Source organism: Sceloporus occidentalis, unplaced genomic scaffold (assembly GCF_023333645.1).
Source record: "Sceloporus occidentalis isolate IW3139 unplaced genomic scaffold, rSceOcc1.0.p SCAF_59, whole genome shotgun sequence".
Classification (NCBI taxonomy): domain Eukaryota; kingdom Metazoa; phylum Chordata; class Lepidosauria; order Squamata; family Phrynosomatidae; genus Sceloporus; species Sceloporus occidentalis.
This window is the reverse complement of record NW_028317039.1, coordinates 3,458,600-3,479,712: the sequence shown is the minus strand read 5'-3', so window position 1 is coordinate 3,479,712 and position 21,113 is coordinate 3,458,600. Positions and strand designations below refer to the sequence as shown.

At 39.5% G+C, this 21,113-nt stretch overlaps 2 protein-coding genes across 2 annotated transcripts in view; both read left to right on the top strand.

Annotated features, from left to right (window-relative positions):
- The window catches only part of LOC149287559 (MAGUK p55 subfamily member 4-like), a 35,915-nt gene extending 32,594 nt beyond the window's left edge, over window positions 1-3,321 (top strand). The window contains exons 19-20 of the mRNA XM_089492685.1: window positions 1,683-1,817; window positions 3,133-3,321. Of these exons, the coding sequence (XP_089348811.1) occupies window positions 1,683-1,817; window positions 3,133-3,321 (324 nt within the window). The remainder of the gene's footprint in view (window positions 1-1,682; window positions 1,818-3,132) is intronic.
- A 3,525-nt stretch (window positions 3,322-6,846) lies between these two features.
- Window positions 6,847-16,729, top strand: LOC149287558 (transmembrane protein 237-like). Its single transcript, XM_089492760.1, has 12 exons — window positions 6,847-6,884; window positions 7,450-7,481; window positions 8,968-9,024; window positions 9,915-10,010; window positions 13,579-13,687; window positions 14,007-14,167; window positions 14,642-14,765; window positions 14,844-15,035; window positions 15,125-15,198; window positions 15,875-15,968; window positions 16,284-16,405; window positions 16,662-16,729. The coding sequence occupies exons 1-12, from the start codon at window positions 6,847-6,849 to the stop codon at window positions 16,727-16,729; spliced, it is 1,167 nt and encodes a 388-aa protein (XP_089348886.1).
- Window positions 16,730-21,113: the final 4,384 nt, after the last annotated feature.

The window sequence follows — 21,113 nt, the reverse complement described above, 5'->3', positions numbered from 1 at the left end:
CCAAAATGCCAATATCAATTTCACTCAGGGGCGTACCTAGAGTATTAGGCACCTGGGGTGGATCCTGTATGTGGTACCCCCCCCCCCACACACACACTTTAAAACTGCATAGCTTCTACCGTTATATACCGGCGCAGACACTGAAGGTGGTAACGCATAACACTTACTGTTATCATTATATACTGAGGCAGACATTGACGGTGGTACAGCATAACACTTATCACTATATACTGAGGCAGACATTGACGGTTGTACAGCATAACACCTACCACTATATACTGATGCACACATTGACGGTGGTACAGCGTAATCCCTATCACTATACATTGAGCCAGACATTGACAATAGTGCAGCATAACTCCTATCACTATATACTAAGCCAAACATTGATGTGGTGTAGGCCTACCACTTCATTAGTAGTAGGGATGCACCGAAACGAATTCTGGACTGAAACCGAAAATGCAGCATTTACCTGGCCGAAACCGAATATGACCCCCCCACACACCATAAAAAAAAAATCTAACACTTTTATTTAAAGTAAGTAACACACCAAAATAGGACAAAACAATTAAATAACAATATTAATATATATATATATATATATATATGATTGTTAACAGCAATCACATTCCTATCATGCCCAGGCATACCCAGATTCCAGGATGTACTCGCAGACTTGGCATGCTAGGAGTATGATTGCCCTATCTACCCCTTCTTACTCCCTTTTGTCCTACCTACCCCTTCTCATTCCCTTCTCCCTATCTACCCCCTATCCCCCCATCTCACTCCCTTCTCCCTATCTACCCCCTCCTAACTCTCTACCCTCTCCCCCTTTGAAGTTCACTTACCTTTCAGGAGTCCTGCGGTGGGGGTGCAAGGCCTCTGTCTCCCAGCTCTGCCACTGTATGGAACAGTATAGAGTGATGGGAGTTATGATGTACTAGAGCATAATTATATAATGAAAAATACATTGGAAATGGTACAGCATAACACCCATCACTCTCAAACACTTACCAATCCGCACATATACCAATCCGCACATATACCAATCCGCACACACACCAATCCACACACACACCAATCCACACATATACCAATCCACATATATACCAATCCACACACATATACCAATCCACACATACCAATCCACACATACTAATCCACACATATACCAATCCACTCTCACTCACTCACTGAATGCTTTCCTACCTTTCCTCTTTTCTCCTTACAGCTTCTTTTCCTCCTCTTCAGTTCTTCTGTCTTCTTCCGGTTCAGTGGGCGCGGCTTCAGTGTTGTGCGCCGGGATCTGACAACAAATCCCGGCGCACAGTAGCTGTTGCCGCGCGGATCGCAAGGGAGCGATATCGGAGGTCTTTAACAGACCTCCGGCTCCCTTGAGTGATTTTGAACCCGGCTTAAAATCACTCAAGGGAGCCGGAGGTCTGTTAAAGACCTCCGATACCGCTCCCTTGCGAGCCTGCTCCTCCAGCGGCGGACATTACTGTCCGTCTCTGGAGGGGTACCGGGTGGCGGCAAGCTGGCACCCGGTGCGGACCGCCCGCCCCCCGCCCCCCACTAGGTACGCTACTGATTTCACTAAACTACTCTTGGGAGTAAAACTGTAAATTTTGCAAACTTTTTTTTTAATCTTCCAAAACCATTAACTTGTGTTCCTTTTACAGGGCATTACAGGAGTTCGGACACATGAACTTAAGCCATACATTATATTTGTTAAGCCACCCAGTAGAAACTGCATGAGACAAACCCGACAAAATGCCTGGATAATCACAGACTATTATGTGAACATGAGGTTTAAGGTGAAAATTGTATTTATTTGATTTAAGATGTTTAAATTATGCTGATTTTATCATTGTAATTGATAAGAGGTAATTGTACAAGATAGAAAAAGAAAGGAGCTGGCTTACAGTTGTCTTACCTAGTATTCTACATAACAGCAAGAATAACAACTTTTCTTCGAAATGATTATCACCTTTAATTTGTATAGCACCAACAGTTTTTGCAGTGCTTCTTACAGTACAGTACATTGAAATGGTATTACAAAACAAGAATTGGCAAAGAAAAAATGATACAGCAAATAAAGCGGGCTCTATTTGAGTTGGAAGAGCTCTGAAAAGGGCTACCAAAATTACAGGATACAAATTATCAGTAAAGAATAAAGGAATTCAATATGCATAGCTTGGAGGAAAGAGGAGATGCGATAGAAATATTTAAATACTTATTTAACAAAGCACAGGAGGGAAATTTATTAAAAGGAGAAATGTTAGAACAAAAGGTCCTAGTCTAAAACTATAGAGGGTCTAGAGGGACAAAGACATTTTAGACAATTGCTTCCAACTTTGTGACACCAGGCCCTTTCATGTTCCAGCATGACTGTGCCCTTGTGCACAAAACAAGGTTTCTAAAAACACGACTTTTGTGTGAAGGGGCTCAAGTGACCTGCACAAAGCCCTGACCTTAATTGCACACCATTGGGATGAATTAAAATGCAGATTGCGAGCATGACCTTTTCGGCCCACAGTGCCTGAACTCATAAATGCTCTTTTGGCTGAATGGGCACAAATTTCGACAGACACACTCCAAAATCTTGTGAAAAGCTTTCTCAGAATAGTGGAGGCCGCAAAGTGGGGAACAACACCATATTAATTCCCTATAGCTTTAGAATAGGATGTCCAACAAGCTCATCTCGGTCAGGTGTCCAAATACTGTGTCATATACTGTTTGTGTAAAAGTATGTAATATAAGTTATGGTGGGTAAAGGTGATGGAAACCCTTCCATTTAAATTTAAGGGGTAGTAGAAGTATTATTAAACACTCATCTACAGAACACCAGAAGGCTTGTTTTTCCCTCAGAAATCTCATGGTGCTGCCGCAACCACAAGGGATTCTGGGTAGGTGCATGCAAATAAGGTCAACAATTATCACCTTTGCCTCTATATCCTTAATTGTTAAAATGATATATATATCTATATATGTATATATTAGTGATTTAGCCTGCTTAATGTTCAGAGTCAATGAAGCTGTGACAAACACACTTTAAACAGGTTTTGGCTGAGTGCTAGGTTGTAGGGTAAACATCTTGTAAACATAAGTTGCTGTTCTTCCTTTCTGCAGGAGGAAGATTTCCAGGAAATTGAGGAATGTGCAAAGAAGATGGAGGACCAGTTTGGACAATTCTTTGACCAAGTCGTGGTGAATGATCATTTGCAATCGGCCTGTGTCCAGCTAATGTCCATCATAAGGCGTGCTCAGGATGAGCCTCAGTGGATTCCAGCATTCTGGATCTGCTCAGATTCTCAATAACCATAAAATCACATGAAAAAGCCAAAACCATAATGCTATAGTATTCTGTACATGTATCATTGGATTATAATAGTTAAAGTTACAACATTTTAATTTACATAAATAAAAGTAACATAAACAGCACACTTCCAATCACTACTAGTTTAAGAAATGAAAACTAATTTTAGATGTTAAATCTGTAATAATAATTATTTATTTTGAATTATTATTTATAGCTGGAAACAAGAAATGATGAAATAAAAGGATATGTATCCTAGATGCTTTGAATTTCTATACTGAGGTTCCTTTTTGTTGGGAGGGGAGGGGGGGTGGAAGAGAGAGACTCTTAATTTCAAATCATTTGTTCCCTGCAGTTTATACTCTGATGCGCTTCTACGGCATGCAAAGCAGCACAAACCCGTCCACTGCCTCCCAAATAACAAACTGCTTACATCCGCTAATTGCACAGACTGCTGTACATTAATAGTATCTGTTATATTCTAGCATAATGTAGGCTATGATTTCTTTAGATTTTGTATTCACACTTTCAATGTATAAACACATTTTCTGCTGTACATATTCCTGTGACCCGTGGGGTGTAAACACTGCGATGCACTCATGCCCAGACCTTCTGAGCTCCTGAAAAAGATTCAATCAATGCCGCTGTCCGTGAGGGGCAGGAGGCGCAATACACGGAATGCAGTAAAAAAAAACCAAAAAAAAACAAACTGCAGAATATCTCCATGAAATAATTCCTTACAGCCTGAGCTCCTGGAGGAAAAGAGTCACAAAGTATGTAGGCAGCCATTAGACGATAATATACTTTCCTGAATACACACATCCTCGGCGTCATGCGCACTACAAATGCGTAAGAAATCACGTGGTACAGGATTAGCGTTAACCCCGGAAGAAAATACTGTGCAGGGCGTTCATAGCAACCGTTTATCTCTCTAGGGGTTGTTGTGTGCAGTGATTATTTCGCGATCCCGATGAGGCCACGGTTCGGGCGGTAATGCGATAATGCAAGACGTCCGGGTGAGCTACAGCAACTGAGCGGTGTAGTTCTTTATAGAGTCGTTTTATCGTCAGTCTCGTTTAATTTCCTGAGTTTACCGGTGCCAGGCTGGCTTTTTTCCTCAGGCATCTCCGTTACCGGGGATATCGATGCATTTATCGCTCCCATGAAGCTCAGTCCGAAGGCGGGCAGAGCTCCACGGGAGTCGTGGCTTATACCGTATATGGTGCCGTTGTCTGGGTGGCTTAAGCTTTCTGAAGAGGGTAAATTCTTCGGTGACTCCTCGGTGCCTCATTTACTAAACTAAATGACAGCCCGTGTATTCATTAAAAGCCAACTGTTGGCCGTTTGGTATTCTCCCCTAATGTAATAGCGGTATGGAATCTGCTGGCGCTCTAGAAACAAAATGTTATTGACTTGTATTTATACCAATAGCGGACAGCAGATCTAAATGTGAGGCGATCCGCAGTAACTGTCTGTTGCCGTTCATATTGATCACATCGAAGATTTACGCCGCTGTATAGTGCAGAATAAACTTTATTTTTGCTCATGGACTGCGACATTTCCTGTGTCAAAAACGTAATCAAATTAATGTTTAAAATGCTGTAACGCCCCGGGCCCATGGCTGGAATTATGAGAAATAATCACAGGGTGATCGTATGCTGAGCAATTTATAAAGAATGCAGTGAAAGCGCAAAAATGAGTTTTTATGAGCAGCGCGTAAAATGACGCACGCCGATGTTTGGACCGTAAAGTATTATTTCGTTAGCAATATAGTTAGTCCTATATAATTCTGCTAGGGCTGTTATATGACATTTGAGGGGGGTGAAGTTATCTTTATCCCCTTAAACCTTCGTAACCCAATGTGCTAAATCATGATGGCATGGAACATCATAAATAAAGGCAATCCTCGCGAACCAACATTAACCCTTCCCACCCCGGAAGCCTTGCGCGATCAAGCGTCAAGAACATAAATAAAAAAAAAAAAAAATATCCATGGAAAAAAAATGATTGCTGCCTGAAGGCATGCATGGAATTCTTGTTTTGTTTTGTGTACTTATTGGTTATAATTATTCTAACAGCAACCCAGGAATCTGAATTTTTATGCCATTTATGATTTTTAGGTTGTGTGCTCCTTTTGTTTTTGTATATTTTTTGTGCAGTACTTAAATCAATGTATTTTGGAAAACTTTGCTACTTTACTGATAATTATCATAGCAACATCATACACAGATTGGAGTATACATTTAAAAGTAGTATCAAAAGAAAGCCCTACTGATCCTTGGAAAAAATCATGTATAATTTGTATGGCTGCAGTAAAATAAGGAAAGGGCGATCATAGCTAAACAAACATATCGTAAAAACATGAGAAAGCTCTAGGTTTTTGGCTACAAAATACCCTCAATAAAGAAGGGGTTAATTTACAAAGCGCCAACATATTCTGCGTCACTTTATAATGGTTACACAGAGAATAACACATTTTAAACTTACAGAAAGACCCAGCTACGGTGGAGTCACTTCATCAGATGACGGTGCAATTAGAATGTACGATGCATGCCATTTAGAAGAAGAGGCCCGAAACAATAGCACTTAGAGCAGGGGCGTCCAACTGCGGCCCTCCAGCTGCTGCAGGACTACATCTCCCATAATACTCTTTCAGCTAAGGGGATTGGTGAGGAGGATGGGGGATGTAGTTCTGCAGCAGCTGGAGGGCCGCATGTTGGACGCCCCTGACTTAGAGCCTTCCGAGCGTGTTTGGTTCCTAACACTGTATGAGCGCTCAAATTCAGAGGCATGAAAACAAAAAGCTATCTTTTTTTTTTTGTTTGTTTCTTCCTACCCTACTAGGTGATCACGTGATGTCTTTAATCTATTCGGGAAAAAAGCTATAGCTCAGATACCCCCGTGTCTCTGCTCGAGCAGACGGTTTGCAGAGATCACAGTTAAGAGGCATGTGTTTTTTTTTTAGCAGGATGAAATAAAATATAATGCGTAAACCCCCCCCCCCCAAAAAAAACCCCCACAAGATTGTCAATAACATCTTAAATATTTGACGCGCTTTAGTCTAGCATTGATTTTATGTTAATATATCGGAGTAAGCGATAAAGGAGACGGATACAGCCATATGAGCCATAAGAGAAGATGTTGTCTTCTTACGGGGTTGATGCCTTTTATTGAGCCGATATAGAAAAAGATGTAAAGCTCTCGGGACCTCATTGGTCTTTCCCTCAGAGTTCCAGTTTAAAATACGCACAATGTGAATAGAAAGAGACATGGGAGTAATGTTAACATCTTCAAAGGAAAGATTCTGTTTATGTTGTATTGATATACTCGATAGAGCAAGTACTAGTTAAACGCATATGCGCTGAGGGCTTATTCTCATGTTTGTACAAAAGCTCTGAGCTATGCATTAAGGTTAGAAGGTTATAACCTTTATAATCCCGGACTTTATCCGGAAGGGTTATTCCTGTGGGGGAATTAAGAGGATCTGTATTAGCGCTGTTGTGGAAAGGAACCGTCCGGCATACGACATGTATACTGACTTTTGGTCATGGGAAAGAAGCAAGAGGTAAATATTTCATCTTCAAGCACATACACATTCAGCAACTCACACATTCATTGTTTGTGTTATCGTTTACAGCGCTGGCTTCTTATAGCTCGTCGCATGAAATGGAGGAATATCTAATACACATCTCCTGTTTTAATAGCAGTTAAGGAGAAATCTTTCAATGTGATTGAACATTTGTCCGAAGATTATTTCTTGCCTTTCTCACCCTGTGATTATTGCTGTTTATTGGTTTCATGACACTTGCATTGATTTTGATGGATTGTATACAGTGACCCATCATCTGTGTCTGCTGAGCTAGCTGATCTTTCATGGGTTCTTTAATCTCTCGTTGGAATGAACCCACTACAGCTCTCTCTGGAGCCAAGAAGCCTGAAGTGTTTGTCAAATCACCCTGTGCTAAATTTCATAACGTACTATACTGATTTTTTGGGGAAAGCAAAGTGTCCAAAGGGTTGTATTATTTTCCAAATGTAAATACATTTATCCTACGTGTATGTAACATCTTAAAACACTTTGAATTCAAAGATATGGTATTTAAACTATAATCACCTTTTCTGTTTTGCAGTCAACACCACGTGTCCTTCCACCGATACCAAGGTATGTCTCTATTAACTGTACCCAAAATGCAGACGTAAAGCCGGTATTAGGCAATTATTAAGCATTTCATTATGCTTAAACAACTATTAACCGCCTGATGTCTGCATGCGTATTTCTCTATGAATGCTAGACTTTGGTTGTAAAAGAATCTTTGATTTATACCACCAACCATACTGAACTTGGTACGTATTGGTGCTGGACCTAGAATGGGAACTTACAATACAAGACATTGGCAGCCCGGCCCTGATGAGGGTTATTCTAGTAGCTGCAGCGCTGAAAGTTAGCCATGCTTACATGTATTTACAATGTACAACGCATAGTAATAAAGCCTGTGAAGGATGGCCTGAGTCCATATTGGTTTTACCAGAAACAAAATATTTTATTACAAGACCGTACACTAAATTGATAATGGATGACAAAAAGTAACATTCTGTTTACTAATTAGTTATGCTATGAATTTTCCATAGTAAAAGAGAATATTGAAGCTTAACCTGCACTCTTTGACAAAAACATTAAATTCAATTTAAAATGTATTCACATAAAACAACATAGATGGGTTTTCATTTTCTATGAAAAACAAATATATCAGTGCTTTGGGTGTGTCACATGACAATTATGTATTCTCTGAAAATTTCGTGAATGAGACATTTTACATGAGTAACCTCTTAGGGACCCCGTGTATGCAGTGTTACTTCCAAAAAATGTTGACAGTGTGACCTTATGGAGATAATAGTACATCCAGGCTTTCCTGTGCCAGCAGGAACAAGTGTTGCTGGCTCTGTGTTGACATGTCTGGGGTAATGGTGCACTGTGTAAGGGCTGGTTCACCATTTCTGTTTAAATGTCCAATTGTTAGGTTACACTGCTGGCACCTGGAAGGATTCAGGAGAGTAGGAGTGATTGTCCAGACCCTGCTTGGATCTCTGATTACTACACTTGCTAGTGTGATTAGTACAGAGGAGATCAGATTCATAAAAAAGTCATAAATGCAATAAGATATAAATAAAAAATAATATCCACAAGATACAAGAGAGAAGCCATAGGCATTAAAAAATACAAAATAGGGTATTATTTAGAACATAAACATTTATGTGTGTGGGGTATTGGTGTTATCAGATTATGTTGCTAAACATAAGTTCGGTTATTGTTAAGCAGTGGCACATACTATCTAGAAGAAATCCTAAACAAAATTTCAAAAAGAAATATATTAATAAGAATTGGACAGAAATATGATTATGAGTAATAGTAAAAATATTTTTACTTTGACATAAGCATTTTATTTTGTAATTCATGATTACATTTGTGTCATTTATTTTTCATGTTTCCACTGAATCCCATGTGAAATTAAAGTACAATTCAGGGTAAGTATGTTTTACCTGTATATCTCATCCATATGCAGTTGTTTCCATTTCTTAGTTTTTGTGTGACTTTTTTTTCTGTATTTCTATGCAAAAAAAGCTATTTAGTATATATTTTACCTTTTAAGATGAAATTCCACTCAGTCGGCCAAAAAGAAAAAAAGCAAAATCAAGTAACACAACGGGTAAGTGGAATGCTTTCACGTTCTTTATTCATATGCTTCAAATGTGGCTTTTAACCATTGTTACCTGCCATTACTATGTACTTTTCATAGACAACAGTAGCCTGACATTAAAGGGGCACTTCCGTTTACTTTTACATTGTGTGCCCCTTTGCCCACCCCAGCTATAATCTGTGTATGTGTTTAGCTGAATGCGTACCCATTGATTTTAAGCAGCCAATTAGTGAAAAGAAATGTTGGACGATCGAGGAGGCATGGAGCTGCAGCTTCTTTGGTAAGGCTGTCCGGCATAGTAAGCTGTCCCTTTTGTTCACATTGACCAGGGCTGAACACATTTCCTGACATGTGATATACTTAAGGCCAGTCATCTCCAGGGGTGGATCAGGAAATGTAGCAGGAGTGTCTAACTAGACCCACCACACGCATTGATTTTAAGCAGCCAATTAGTGACAAAAAATCCTGGATGAAAAGCAAGTTTGTCACAAGTCTTGTGCTTTCCAGATGCATACATTAAGCAATATATATTTTTGAGCACCTTGTATAAATAGCATGTGGTATACTTATCTAGGGGAAAGAATTCTAAGCCCTTCATGACCAGGGTTTTTTCACATCTTACTGACCATAGGTTTGTTTTTTAGTGTTACCTAAAATTAGTTGGATGATCTGAAACATTTAAATTTGACCAATAAGTAAAAAATAGAAGAAATAGGGAAAGGGGAAAATTCTTTTTCACAACACTGTACTGTGTGTGTGCCTCAGAATCCAGATATTGGCAAAAAGTGATGCATAATACAAATGTATGCAAAATATTGATATTTATGCTAAATTAATTGTTCACATAATCAATTATGATTATAACAAAAATAATTTGTGGCTTGATGTATTTTGTGCAGAAGATATTGGGCAGGATGCAACATTTAGGACTTCAGAGAGTAGAGATCCTCTTACACCAGAAAAAAGAAAGAGGAAAAAAAAGAAGCTACCCCCAGGTAAAAAATAAACAACTTTCTCATTTCTAATCCCCATCTTCATCTTTATTCATTGATGTAGATGTCCATTGGATTAGCCAAGTACATACATGTTGTGACACATAAGATGGTGAAGATGTAAGGCCATGATGACGGTAACACCCTGGACCTTATTTTTTCTAGCATGTGCTCTCTCACTAACCTTTCAAATTCCTCTTTCCCCCTCTCTGACCACCACTTCATTTCCTGCTCTCTAATATTGCCTCATACTCGCCCCCTTGCACCCCAACCCCACCTAACCAGAGACCTCAGCTCTATTAACCTTCAGGACTTCTCAATCAGTTTACTCCCTCTCCTCTCTCCAATCTCAAACATGTCATGCCCTAACAACGCTACCTCTGTCTATAACGCCACTCTCATATCTGCTTTTGAGCATGTAGCACCAGTTACTACTCGCTCCTCACGACGTTCACTTTTCCAACCATGGCACACGACTGTAACCCGATACCTACAACGATGTTCCCACACTGCCGAACGTAGTTGGCAAAAGTCTAATTCCATGTCTGACTTTCTGCACTATAAATTTATACTACGTTCCTACTACTCTGCTCTTAACCTTGCTAAAGAAACCTATTTCACCTCCCTCATTTCCTCCCTGTTCCACAACCCTAAACGACTCTTTAATACTTTCAATTCCCTGCTTCGACCGATCCCTACTACCCCTTTCACTAACCTTAATCCATCTGACTTTGCCACATTCTTCAATAATAAAATTCAAACTATCAGAGGTGACATATCTGCACAGTCACCTCCCTCTGACTATGCACCCCCCTTCCCACTGACCTCTTCTCCCCTCACTGTCACTGAAGCGGATGTACATGCTCTTCTTCTTTCCTCTTGTCCAACCACATGCCCCCTTGACCCCATCCCTTCCCATCTCACCCAGTCTCTTTCATCTACCCTTGTCCCTACTCTAACTCATATCTTCAACCTCTCCCTCACTACTGGATCTGTCTCATCGTCCTTCAAGCATGCTACCATTACTCCTATCTTGAAAAAGTCCGCCCTCGACCTGACTGGTCTCTCCAGCTACCGTCCCATCTCTCTGCTTCCTTTCACCTCCAAGCTTCTTGAAAGAATTGTTTATATACAGCTAAGTTTCTAGACTGCAACTTCCTGCTTGACCCTCTTCAATCTGGTTTTCGCCCTCGACACTGAGACCGCCCTTAATAAAGTTAGTAATGACTTACTCACTGCTAAATCCAAGGGCCACTACTCCATGCTAATCCTACTGGACCTTTCTGCTGCTTTTGACACTGTGGACCACCCTCTTCTCCTTCAAATGCTTTATGATCTCGGCCTCATGATACTGCTCTCTCATGGCTCACTTCCTACCTCTTTGATCGTACCTTCAGTGTCTCTGTCTCCAGTAACACTCCCCCTCCCTCTCTCAGTTGGGGTACCCCAAGGCTTAGTTTTAGGACCCCTTCTGTTCTCTCTTTACACTTCCTCCCTTGGCAAACTGATCTCATCCTTTGGCTTTCAATACCACCTGTACGCTGATGACACCCAGATCTATCTATCCTCCCCTGATCTCTCTCCCTCTGTCTTAGATCGTGTAACTAACTGCCTTGCATCTGTCTCTACCTGGATGTCTGAACGTTTCTTGAAACTCAACCTCTCCAAAACTGAACTCCTCATCTTCCCTCCCTCCAATGCTAAGATTCCCCTATCTCCCTCAATGTTAATGGTGCCATCATCTCCCCGTCTGCTCATGCACTCTGTCTTGGTGTCACCCTTGACTCTGACCTTTCGTTCACACCCCATATTCAGTCTGTCTCTAAAAACTGTCGCCTTCATGTTAAAAACATTGCCCGCATCCATCCCTTCCTAACACAGCATGCCACTAAGGCTCTTGTCCATGCCCTGATTATCTCCCGTCTTGACTACTGTAACTCTATCTTAGCCGGTCTCCCTCTTAACCGTCTCACCCCTCTACAATCTACCATGAATGCTTCTGCCAGACGTATCTTCCTCTCAGATCGCTTTACTAACGTTTCTCCCCTCTGTCAATCTCTTCGCTGGCTGCCTGTGCGCTTCAGGATTCATTTCAAAATCCTAACTCTTACTTTCAAAGCCCTTCACAGCGGTTCCCCTCCCTACATCTCCTCACTCATCTCTAAATACACTCCTAACCAGTCTCTCCGTTCATCCAATGATCTCCCTTTATCCTCTTTTATTCTAGCTCTCATGCCCGCGTACGAGATTTCTCAAGGGCTGCCCCTACCCTCTGGAATGCCCTCCCCCGGTCTATCCGTCTCTCCCCCTGCCGTTATTCCTTCAAAAAATCCCTCAAGACCCACTTCTTTAAAGATGCTTACAACATAGCACACTAACGCCCTCCCATACTCCCATTTTCCTTTAGCTCACCTTTCCTACTCTCTCTCCTGCAATACTTTTACTAGTGTGGCTGGTCTATCCCTAACAGCAGCACTTTTACCTATTGTGTAATACAACCCAACTCCCTCTAGACTCTAAGCTCATTTGAGCAGGGCCCTCCTCACCTGTTGTCTCTGTCATTTTGTTATGTTGCATACTACTTATGTCCTGTCTACCCATTGTACAGTGCTACGTAATTTGATGGCGCTATATAAAACAATAAATAAATAAATAATAATAATAATATCTATTGACGACAATTGACGTGTCTGGGACATTATGGGGTAAAACGAGCATAGAAAGTGATCAACAATTGCTGTCTTTGCTCAGCTGGTCTTGCTGCAATGCCTCAACATAGAGACAGAACCCCCATTTTATTGCTCATAGTGCAAAGAAAATATTTCCAATTTTTTTAGCAAGCCCTAAAATTGATGCTGTTTCTCCAAAACATGGCATGGAAAGAGTTAAAATTCTAGCACTTGGAGTACCCTGGGTAAATTGACTGGGTAAATTAAATTGGCCGGCTTTATATCATAAATAACACATGTGGGCAGGATGACCAGTCTTTTTTCCAGGACAAATAGTAGAAACTATTTAGCAGTTTTTCATTAGCTTTTGTAAATAAATAAAAGATTTCCTTAATAACAGTTAGATTTTCTTAATTTTTCACTATATTATTATTTTCTTTATAGGAAATTAGATGATTTGATCAAATAATGGTATTGGTAGTAGAATTAGTGCATGAAATATCCTGGGGTGTCCAGTTTTCAAAAATATATGGTTTAATTGGGTAAATTGAATTGGCTGACTTCAAAGGTATGCCAAATAGGACATGGGGGCAGGATGAACAGATGCAAAAATGCCAAGTTGAGAAACTGAGATGCACAAACCTGTACACCGGAAATGTTGCTGAATAAATATTGGGGTGTTGTTTGGTAATGTGTGTGGGGAAATAAAACACAAAGAAATGACTACCATGAGGTTTGACGAAGGCTAGTTGTAGAATTAGCCCATTTAAAGAGTTAGAATACTAGCATTTCAAATACCATACTGTGTCTAGTTTTCAAACATATATGCTATGGCTAGCATGGGAATCTAACATAATCCATCAGTGTTGGGTATAATTTAATGTTCTCTTTTACCCAACCAGAGTCTGAAACCTCATTTAATCAGCATAATTTAATGGTGCAAAATGGAAATGAGCCAAACTACCAGACTGCTGATGAAGGCACTACAAGAAAACCACGCCGGAGGCCCAAGTGAGTTCCCCATTTCTCTTTTCATTCCAGGGATCATCAACACAAGCTGTTTTTACTTTACTGTATATTTTCTACCAGAGCGCTGGGTAGTGTTTCCTTAATTCCTTAAAAGCTATTGTCTTAGATGAGTGCCTGGGTAGCATATTAAGGCTTTGGAGGTGTGTTTCCAATGTACCATATACCATGCTAATTACAATTAGTGCAAAAATGTAAGTATGCAAACACTGAACATAAGACAAAGCTAAGGAACAAGTAAGGTTTGACGTCTTGAAACAAGCAGTAAAAGTAACTCATGCGGTAGTCACTGTTTTTAATACAGAAAAACACGTCCAGCTGAACAGGAGTTTCCTAATGAGTTGGGTGTCGAGGAAGACGATATAATCCCTGATGGACAAATAAAGGTTGCAGATCCACATCCTGTTTTCATTGCACCATCTGGATCCAGCCAGCCAGTTGGCAAACTTTTTGTGGAGAAAAATCGTGAGTAGAATAGGAATATTAAAATGTATACTAAGTCTTTTATTCTTATGAGAAGGCCTTAATCGTTTTTCTAAATGGTTAAAATTGTTTGGAATAGTCTCACGAAAGGATATATGTATAACAAACGGCAAAATGTACACTGGATACCTCCCAGTTACTAGACACAGTGCTTCTTGGGAAGTGTATTCATGTATGCAAAGGCTCATTTGTGGACGTAACTCCTAAGAGCAATGAAACCCTAATAGCAAAACTTTAACCAAATAAACTACAGGTATCCTACCTATAAAACATAGCATTTATCGTTATAGACTAAAATAATATCTAAAGTTAGTGTTGATATAAGATACCGGAGCATGTATAAGAAATGCCAAAAAATATACTGGACAGTTTGGAAACCTTCTAATTCCTACAGCAGTTCTTTGAGGGAAGAGGTTCATGTTTTATTTCCAGTGAAGCAGATTGTTTGTCCTCCAGGCAGGTTCCAGGCTGCTGACCGCTCAAGTATAATCAAAACGGCAGACCAGTTGGATATTTTCATGGATGTAAAACCAACACGGACCAGTATGGATGTATCTCTCACTGTGCACCGTGTCTTCAGGTAATTCATACAACCCACTCCAAAAGGCACATGATCCGTGTACATGATTTGATACCTAACATTATGCTCTGTTTGCAGGACGATTGGACTGTTCAGCAGTGGATTCCTGGCTGGTTACGCTGTGTGGAATATTGTTGTGATTTATGTACTCTCTGGGAACCAGCTGTCGAATGCTTCTGGTCTACTAGAGGTTTACAAAGATTTGGCATACCCGTCTCAATGCCTCCTGTATTTCCTGTTGGCTCTTAGCACCATTTCAGCCTTTGACAGGTGATTTATTTATTGGATAAGTGGTTTTACTTAATCCTTCTTATTGTATATTCTAAACAGCAATGTTATTGTATTATTTCTGATGTCAGGGTTGATCTAGCAAGTGCATCTGATGCATTTCGTGGGCTTCTCACGCTTGACCAGTCTGCTTTGGCTTCATTCTGTAAGTACAACTACTTCCCGGTAACACTAGATTAGGGACTTCAATCTTTACTTTAAAAGTAGTACTTTTTATATTCACATAAAGATATTTCCAGTTATCATATAGTATAGATATAGCCTTAAGCCAAACCTGCAAAAGAAAAAAAAACAATCTGCATTTTAATATCGAGCAATCAAGAGGCTGCATAATTGATTGGAGCCCCAAGTCTGTTTTGACCTATTTTAGAATCACATAGGAGAGCCAAGTATTACCATTGCTGCTCTATAGATGAATGGGGGTTACAAATTTGGTATTAAAAAAATGTAACACAAAACAACCGTGGCCATTTAGAGAACTGTTGTAAAATGTAGTGTTTGCCTTACGTTAGAAGTGCAGTATATCTTAGAGGATCATTTCCTGTGACTGCCAGTGTTGCCTTGGTCATGTTCTGATGGTTACCTATGCTCCCACAGCTTTGGTGGCTGCAGATATGTGTGTACTTGCACATTGCAATTATCCATCACATATATATGCATTGTTCTGGAATGCTAGTGGAAGGTCTGGTTAAATCACCAATCCCTATTATCACAAAAAAGTGTTTTTACAACTGAGAAGGACTGTTAAAACAAAATATGATTTGTTGCATGACTTTTATTTGGTGAAATATCTCACTTATACATAACCTTCTGTTTTATAGTGTATTTTGTGGCACTCATCCTTGCTTTAAGTCAACAGATGACAAGTGACAGGATTAACTTTTACACACCACCATCAGAGAACAGCAGCTTGTGGTAACATGTTTTCATTTAATTCAAACTGAAATAGACTGCTTAAGACACTGTAAAAATTTATGTTTAACCATCCTAATAACTAATAATAATCTGTGTTTAAGAGAACAATTGGCCACCAATTAAACCAAAAGAAGTTTAAGAATTAACGTCAGGCGCTTCAGACACCGTGTGCTCAAAAATCTAGAGCTGATGTCAGATAAAGAACGGCTTTCTAATTGCAAACAAGGATTACTATTTCCATAAACGCACTCAAATAATGCTATGTATATATATATATAATGATTTTGTAGTGACTGTTCTTATTGTCTCTCATAGGCAGGTGGGTGCAGAAAAGCAGATTCTCCAGCCATGGATTGTGGTAAATTTGGTTGTCACACTCTTAGTTGGCTTGGCCTGGTTATTTCTATCATGTCACCCAGATCTGGATCATAGTGAAGGTATAGAATTTTTCTTACTACTGCAAAATGTTGTTAGTGTTGACACTGTAGAATATTTTTGAACACATAGATTTTCATGCTACTTTTTTTAAGGGGAATTTATATTACATATTTTAAGTGGATTTCCTTTTATTTTTTGTTTGTTTGCTTGTTGAGGTTTTGTCAAGTCGCTCAACAGCAGTGTTTGATTTAACTGGTAGTTACTTCTTGTTTCATCTCTGCAAAATTTGTGAGTTTTCTGTTTCTTCCTTTGTAGAGTCTATATTTGTGCCTGAAGAGGAAGAATATCCAAGCTCAGAAATAGGGATAAAAATTCAAGCCTAAAGCCTAACTTTTCGATACTGTGCCTTTTTTAATACTATTTTATGCATTTTGTAAACCAGTCTATTTTTTTTATCTGTTTTTATTCCTTTTTATATGTTTGGGTAAATTATTTTGAAATATATATTGTATCCAATGTTGAATTGAATAAATGCAAACCTTTTTATAAAATGCTATATTCCAAATGCTTTATGGGTTATAATGATTTATACATTATTGTAATCTGTTTAATATCACAAGAAACCTTTGTTCCTTACAGACGGTTAAGCCACCAGAAAAGGGTAATTTCTTCCCTTTTCATATATATATATATATATATATATATATATATATATATATATATATATATATATATATATATATATATATATATATATATATATATATATATATATATATATATATATATATTAGTGTTACAAAATACTTCCAATATGGGGCTTTCTGGACTAATCAAACCTTTTGAACAGAACTCTTTCAAGCAGAAATCTGTCTTATAGTTCAAAATTGACTTTTTAATAATTTTTTTTTCTTCTTCTTATTCATACGGTTTGACTGGTTGTGCTGACACGCAAGAAAAAGCATGAATGACTGTCTAAAAAATCCAGTGCGCTAGATGATGCCTGGTGGGTGACAATCATATTCCCTATGTGCTAGCATTATGGCTGTTTGGACTAAGAAACATGAAAATTATTAACCAATGACACTAGGAAGCTCCCTGAAGTAAAATAACCCCAAAATATTTCTGTACATGTTACAAAAAAGATAAATTAAAACAGATTACGACCTGGAAAAGTACCAATCTGCTTTAATATGGATGATTTATTTGTGTTGTAGGCTTTGATTGTTCTTTTCTAAGAAGTGCATGTTCTTAATCAACTTCAGTTTATACGGTTAATGGCCTGCTAGAGAAACATTTTCCATGTGTTTCATGTCTCTTACCTGCCTTTTTGGCAAAAAGGAAAGATCCCGTTTTATGTAGCAGTGGCTTTTATCTGTCCAATCTTCCATAAAGCTCAGCTTTGTGGAGTTTCTTGGCATCCCTTCGATGGTTACTGCCATGTCAGCTGTTGATTTTCATAATCGATTAGTTAGCCGATTATTTTTTCGGTTAATCGGATAAAAAATGAATATAAATATTTAATTTATTTAAAATAATTTAATAAACAAACAGGATGTTAAAAACAAACAGTAGAATACATTTTTTTAAATAAAATGCATTTCTTGTTTTTATTTCCCAACCTACCCCCCCCCACAGTGGTGCACATTTGAGCCCAGGCTTGCCACACTGCCTCCCAGATATGCCACTCCACCCTCCCACATATGCCTTATACCCCCTGATATGCCATTCTATCCTCCTCTGATATGCCACTGTGCCCCCTGACATGCCACACTGCCTCCCCCACATATGCCTTATACTTCCAGATATGCCACACACACCCATATATGCCACTCCGCCACTATATGTCTTAAACCCCCTGATATGCCTTATATCCCAGTATGCATTATACCCCCAGATATGCCACTCCGCCCTCCCCACATATGCCTTATATGCCACTATATGTCTTATACCCCCTGATATGCCTTATATCCCAGATATGTCACACTGCCCTCCCCACATATGCCTTATATCCCTGATATGCCACTGTGCCCCCAGATATGCCTTATACCCCCAGATATACCACTCCATCCTTCCAAGATATGCCTTATACCCCCTAGATATCCCATAGTCCCCTTCACATCACACTGACAATACTTTTATAAATAAATACAGGATTAATCTTCACTGCCCCCAGGATTTAGATTCCCCTTAGTTTGCCCCCCCCCCTTACATTGAACTGCACCTTAAGTTAACTTTATTAAATTAAATTAACCCTTGGGCCTCAGCATTAAACCACAACTGCCCCTAAATTAACCCTAAACACCCCATCAACCACAGCTGCCGCTAAATGAACCCTAAACACCCCATTAACCATAACTGCTCCTGAATTAACCCCCACCTCCCCTAACTTTCAGCAGCCCAAATATTAATTTCATACTGAGTTAGATGAGTGTCACAGCCATGTGGTTGCTATAAGGAAAAGGGCGGGGCCAATCTGCCCCTGACTGCAGGGAGGGGCTGGAAGAAGGAAATAGGCAGGGCCAATCGTCAGTGAGTGACTGCAGGGAGGAACTGTAAGTAGGAACTGCTGCTGTGTCATTGAATGAAACGGATTATAAAACAAGGGGTATTTTTCAGAGCATTTGCTCTGAGAAAAAAACCCTCATTTTATAATTGATAAAAATCGATTCAACTAATCGATAATGAAAATCGTTGCCAACGAATTTCATTATCGATTAGTTGAATTGATTTTTATCGATTATAAAATGAGGGTTTTTTTCTCAGAGCAAATGCTCTGAAAAATACCCCTTGTTTTATAATCCGTTTCATTAAATGACACAGCAGCAGTTCCTACTTACAGTTCCTCCCTGCAGTCACTCACTGACGATTATTACTTTGCTGCAGAGGAATTTAGATAGCGGAAATCTATGCACTTTAGGTTAAGGAATGCACAAGCAATTTACACCCTAAATGGTAGTGAATTAGGAATAACAACAAATGAGAAGGATTTAGGAATTGTTATAGACAACAAACTAGGCAACAATGTGCAATGTCAGTCAGCAGTTGCTAAGGCCATTAAGGTATTGTCATGTATAAAAAGGGGCATCAATTCATGGGATAAAAATATAATTTTAATAAAGACAGGAGCCTCATATTATGCTTAAACATTCTTTACTACTCCAAAATAGCAGCAAAGTAAAAAAGGAAAAGTTTAGACAACAACCCAACATGTTAATGAAATAACTGTGTAGCCAATCAGCATACAGTCCACAATGTATAAGTTACAGTCATTAAGAAGTATTCCTCTCTTTGATACTCCTTGAATAAGATAAGTATTGTGCTATGCTACATTTCTAATTTATTTAGAGCTGTTTTTTGGTGCTCCTTATCTTAAATTGTATGTTTTCTACTACCTATTGTTCTGCTCATTTTCTGCTATTTTTACCCCCCTTTAGTTTTTTCTTTCACCCCCAATTTCCCTTACCCTTGCAGACTATCCTGTATCTTTTTCTGTTTGTTCCTAGCTTTTTTTTTTAGTTTTCTGTGGCGGCCATTTTTTTGGTGTCCGGGAACACTGCTGTGGATGTGCGAGCTGAACAGAGCGTGCATTCCCTCTGGATACAATGTTCTGTGCTCAGCTGAGTCTGTCAGCTGTGAGCCTGGTCTATGAAGACAGCGTTATCTGTTCTCTGCCCCCCCCCCCACGCTTGGTGGGTTTTTCTCCGTGTTTCACCTCAGAATTTATTGTCATTGATATCTATTGGTTTCTTTTTCCCTCGGTAGTACCATAAGTATATATATTGAATTTATCCTTTGCCATATTTCTATTTCTCCTCACTGTACAACTGTTTTGTGCATATTACCGTGGCTGAGAAACACCCCCCTCTGGTGTTGCTAACTTACCTGAGGAACAAATTCAGGTCATACTAGATGAAACCGTGAATAAAACTGTTCAGCAGGCTATTTTTTCAGCCATGCCTATCATGCAGGATTCCTTGACTAAATCCTTTACCCTTGCTATTAAGCAATGCAATACTGCAGACAGTGGCCCTAAGAGCCGTATGTCCTCTGACACATTTCACACCTGTCATAACCCCGATAGACAGGGAACAATTTATCAGCCCAAAAAGGTGTCTATGAAACATAAGCATCTTAATATAGAACCATGCAGTACGCCTTTTAAAGCGAGCTCTAGCCTGCTTAAGGATCAGAAATCCCGAAATAAAACGTTACTGCCTGGCAAAAGCAACAAGGTCTAAACCACCTCACGATGACCCCTCTCGTAGGTAAGTTTCTATAGCTCCCCAGGAAAAACTCTGCAAAGATAAACCGACTTTTGATACCTGAGATAGTGAGGAAGCATAGGAAGAAGGTTCCATTTATTTGGCTTATGACTCATCAGGCATATCTGGTGATGAATCTTGATGTCTATGTTGACAAGGATTTAAAATCCGACAGTGCAGATCCACCTGAATTAGTTGCACCCTATGTTTGACCCTGAATTCATTAAACATCCTAGATCAGCCGAATGGCTGCCTATACCCCATGTATCTAAATTTATTGAACACTGGATCCGCAAGCCTATGGATAGGGCTGTCCGTAACAAACTGCGGGCTGAATGCCCTGCCCCTACCATCGCTCCTGACTTGAAACCTTGTATCGTTCAATACCTAACCAAGTTGGGTAAAGATCCCAGAAAGGGAATTGACAGATCCTTTAAGGGATGCCAAGAAAAATGTTTAGACACTATGTCGATCTAACGGAGGCTGCCTTACAGTCTGGCAA

Bases quoted from the DNA above. Each gene is read 5' to 3' on its own strand.
- LOC149287558 (XM_089492760.1), top strand. From the start codon at position 6,847: ATGTATACTGACTTTTGGTCATGGGAAAGAAGCAAGAG. The intron at 9,025-9,914 runs GTAAGTGGAATG...TATTTTGTGCAG, and splicing joins AAAATCAAGTAACACAACGG to AAGATATTGGGCAGGATGCA. The intron at 15,036-15,124 runs GTGATTTATTTA...TTCTGATGTCAG, and splicing joins ACCATTTCAGCCTTTGACAG to GGTTGATCTAGCAAGTGCAT.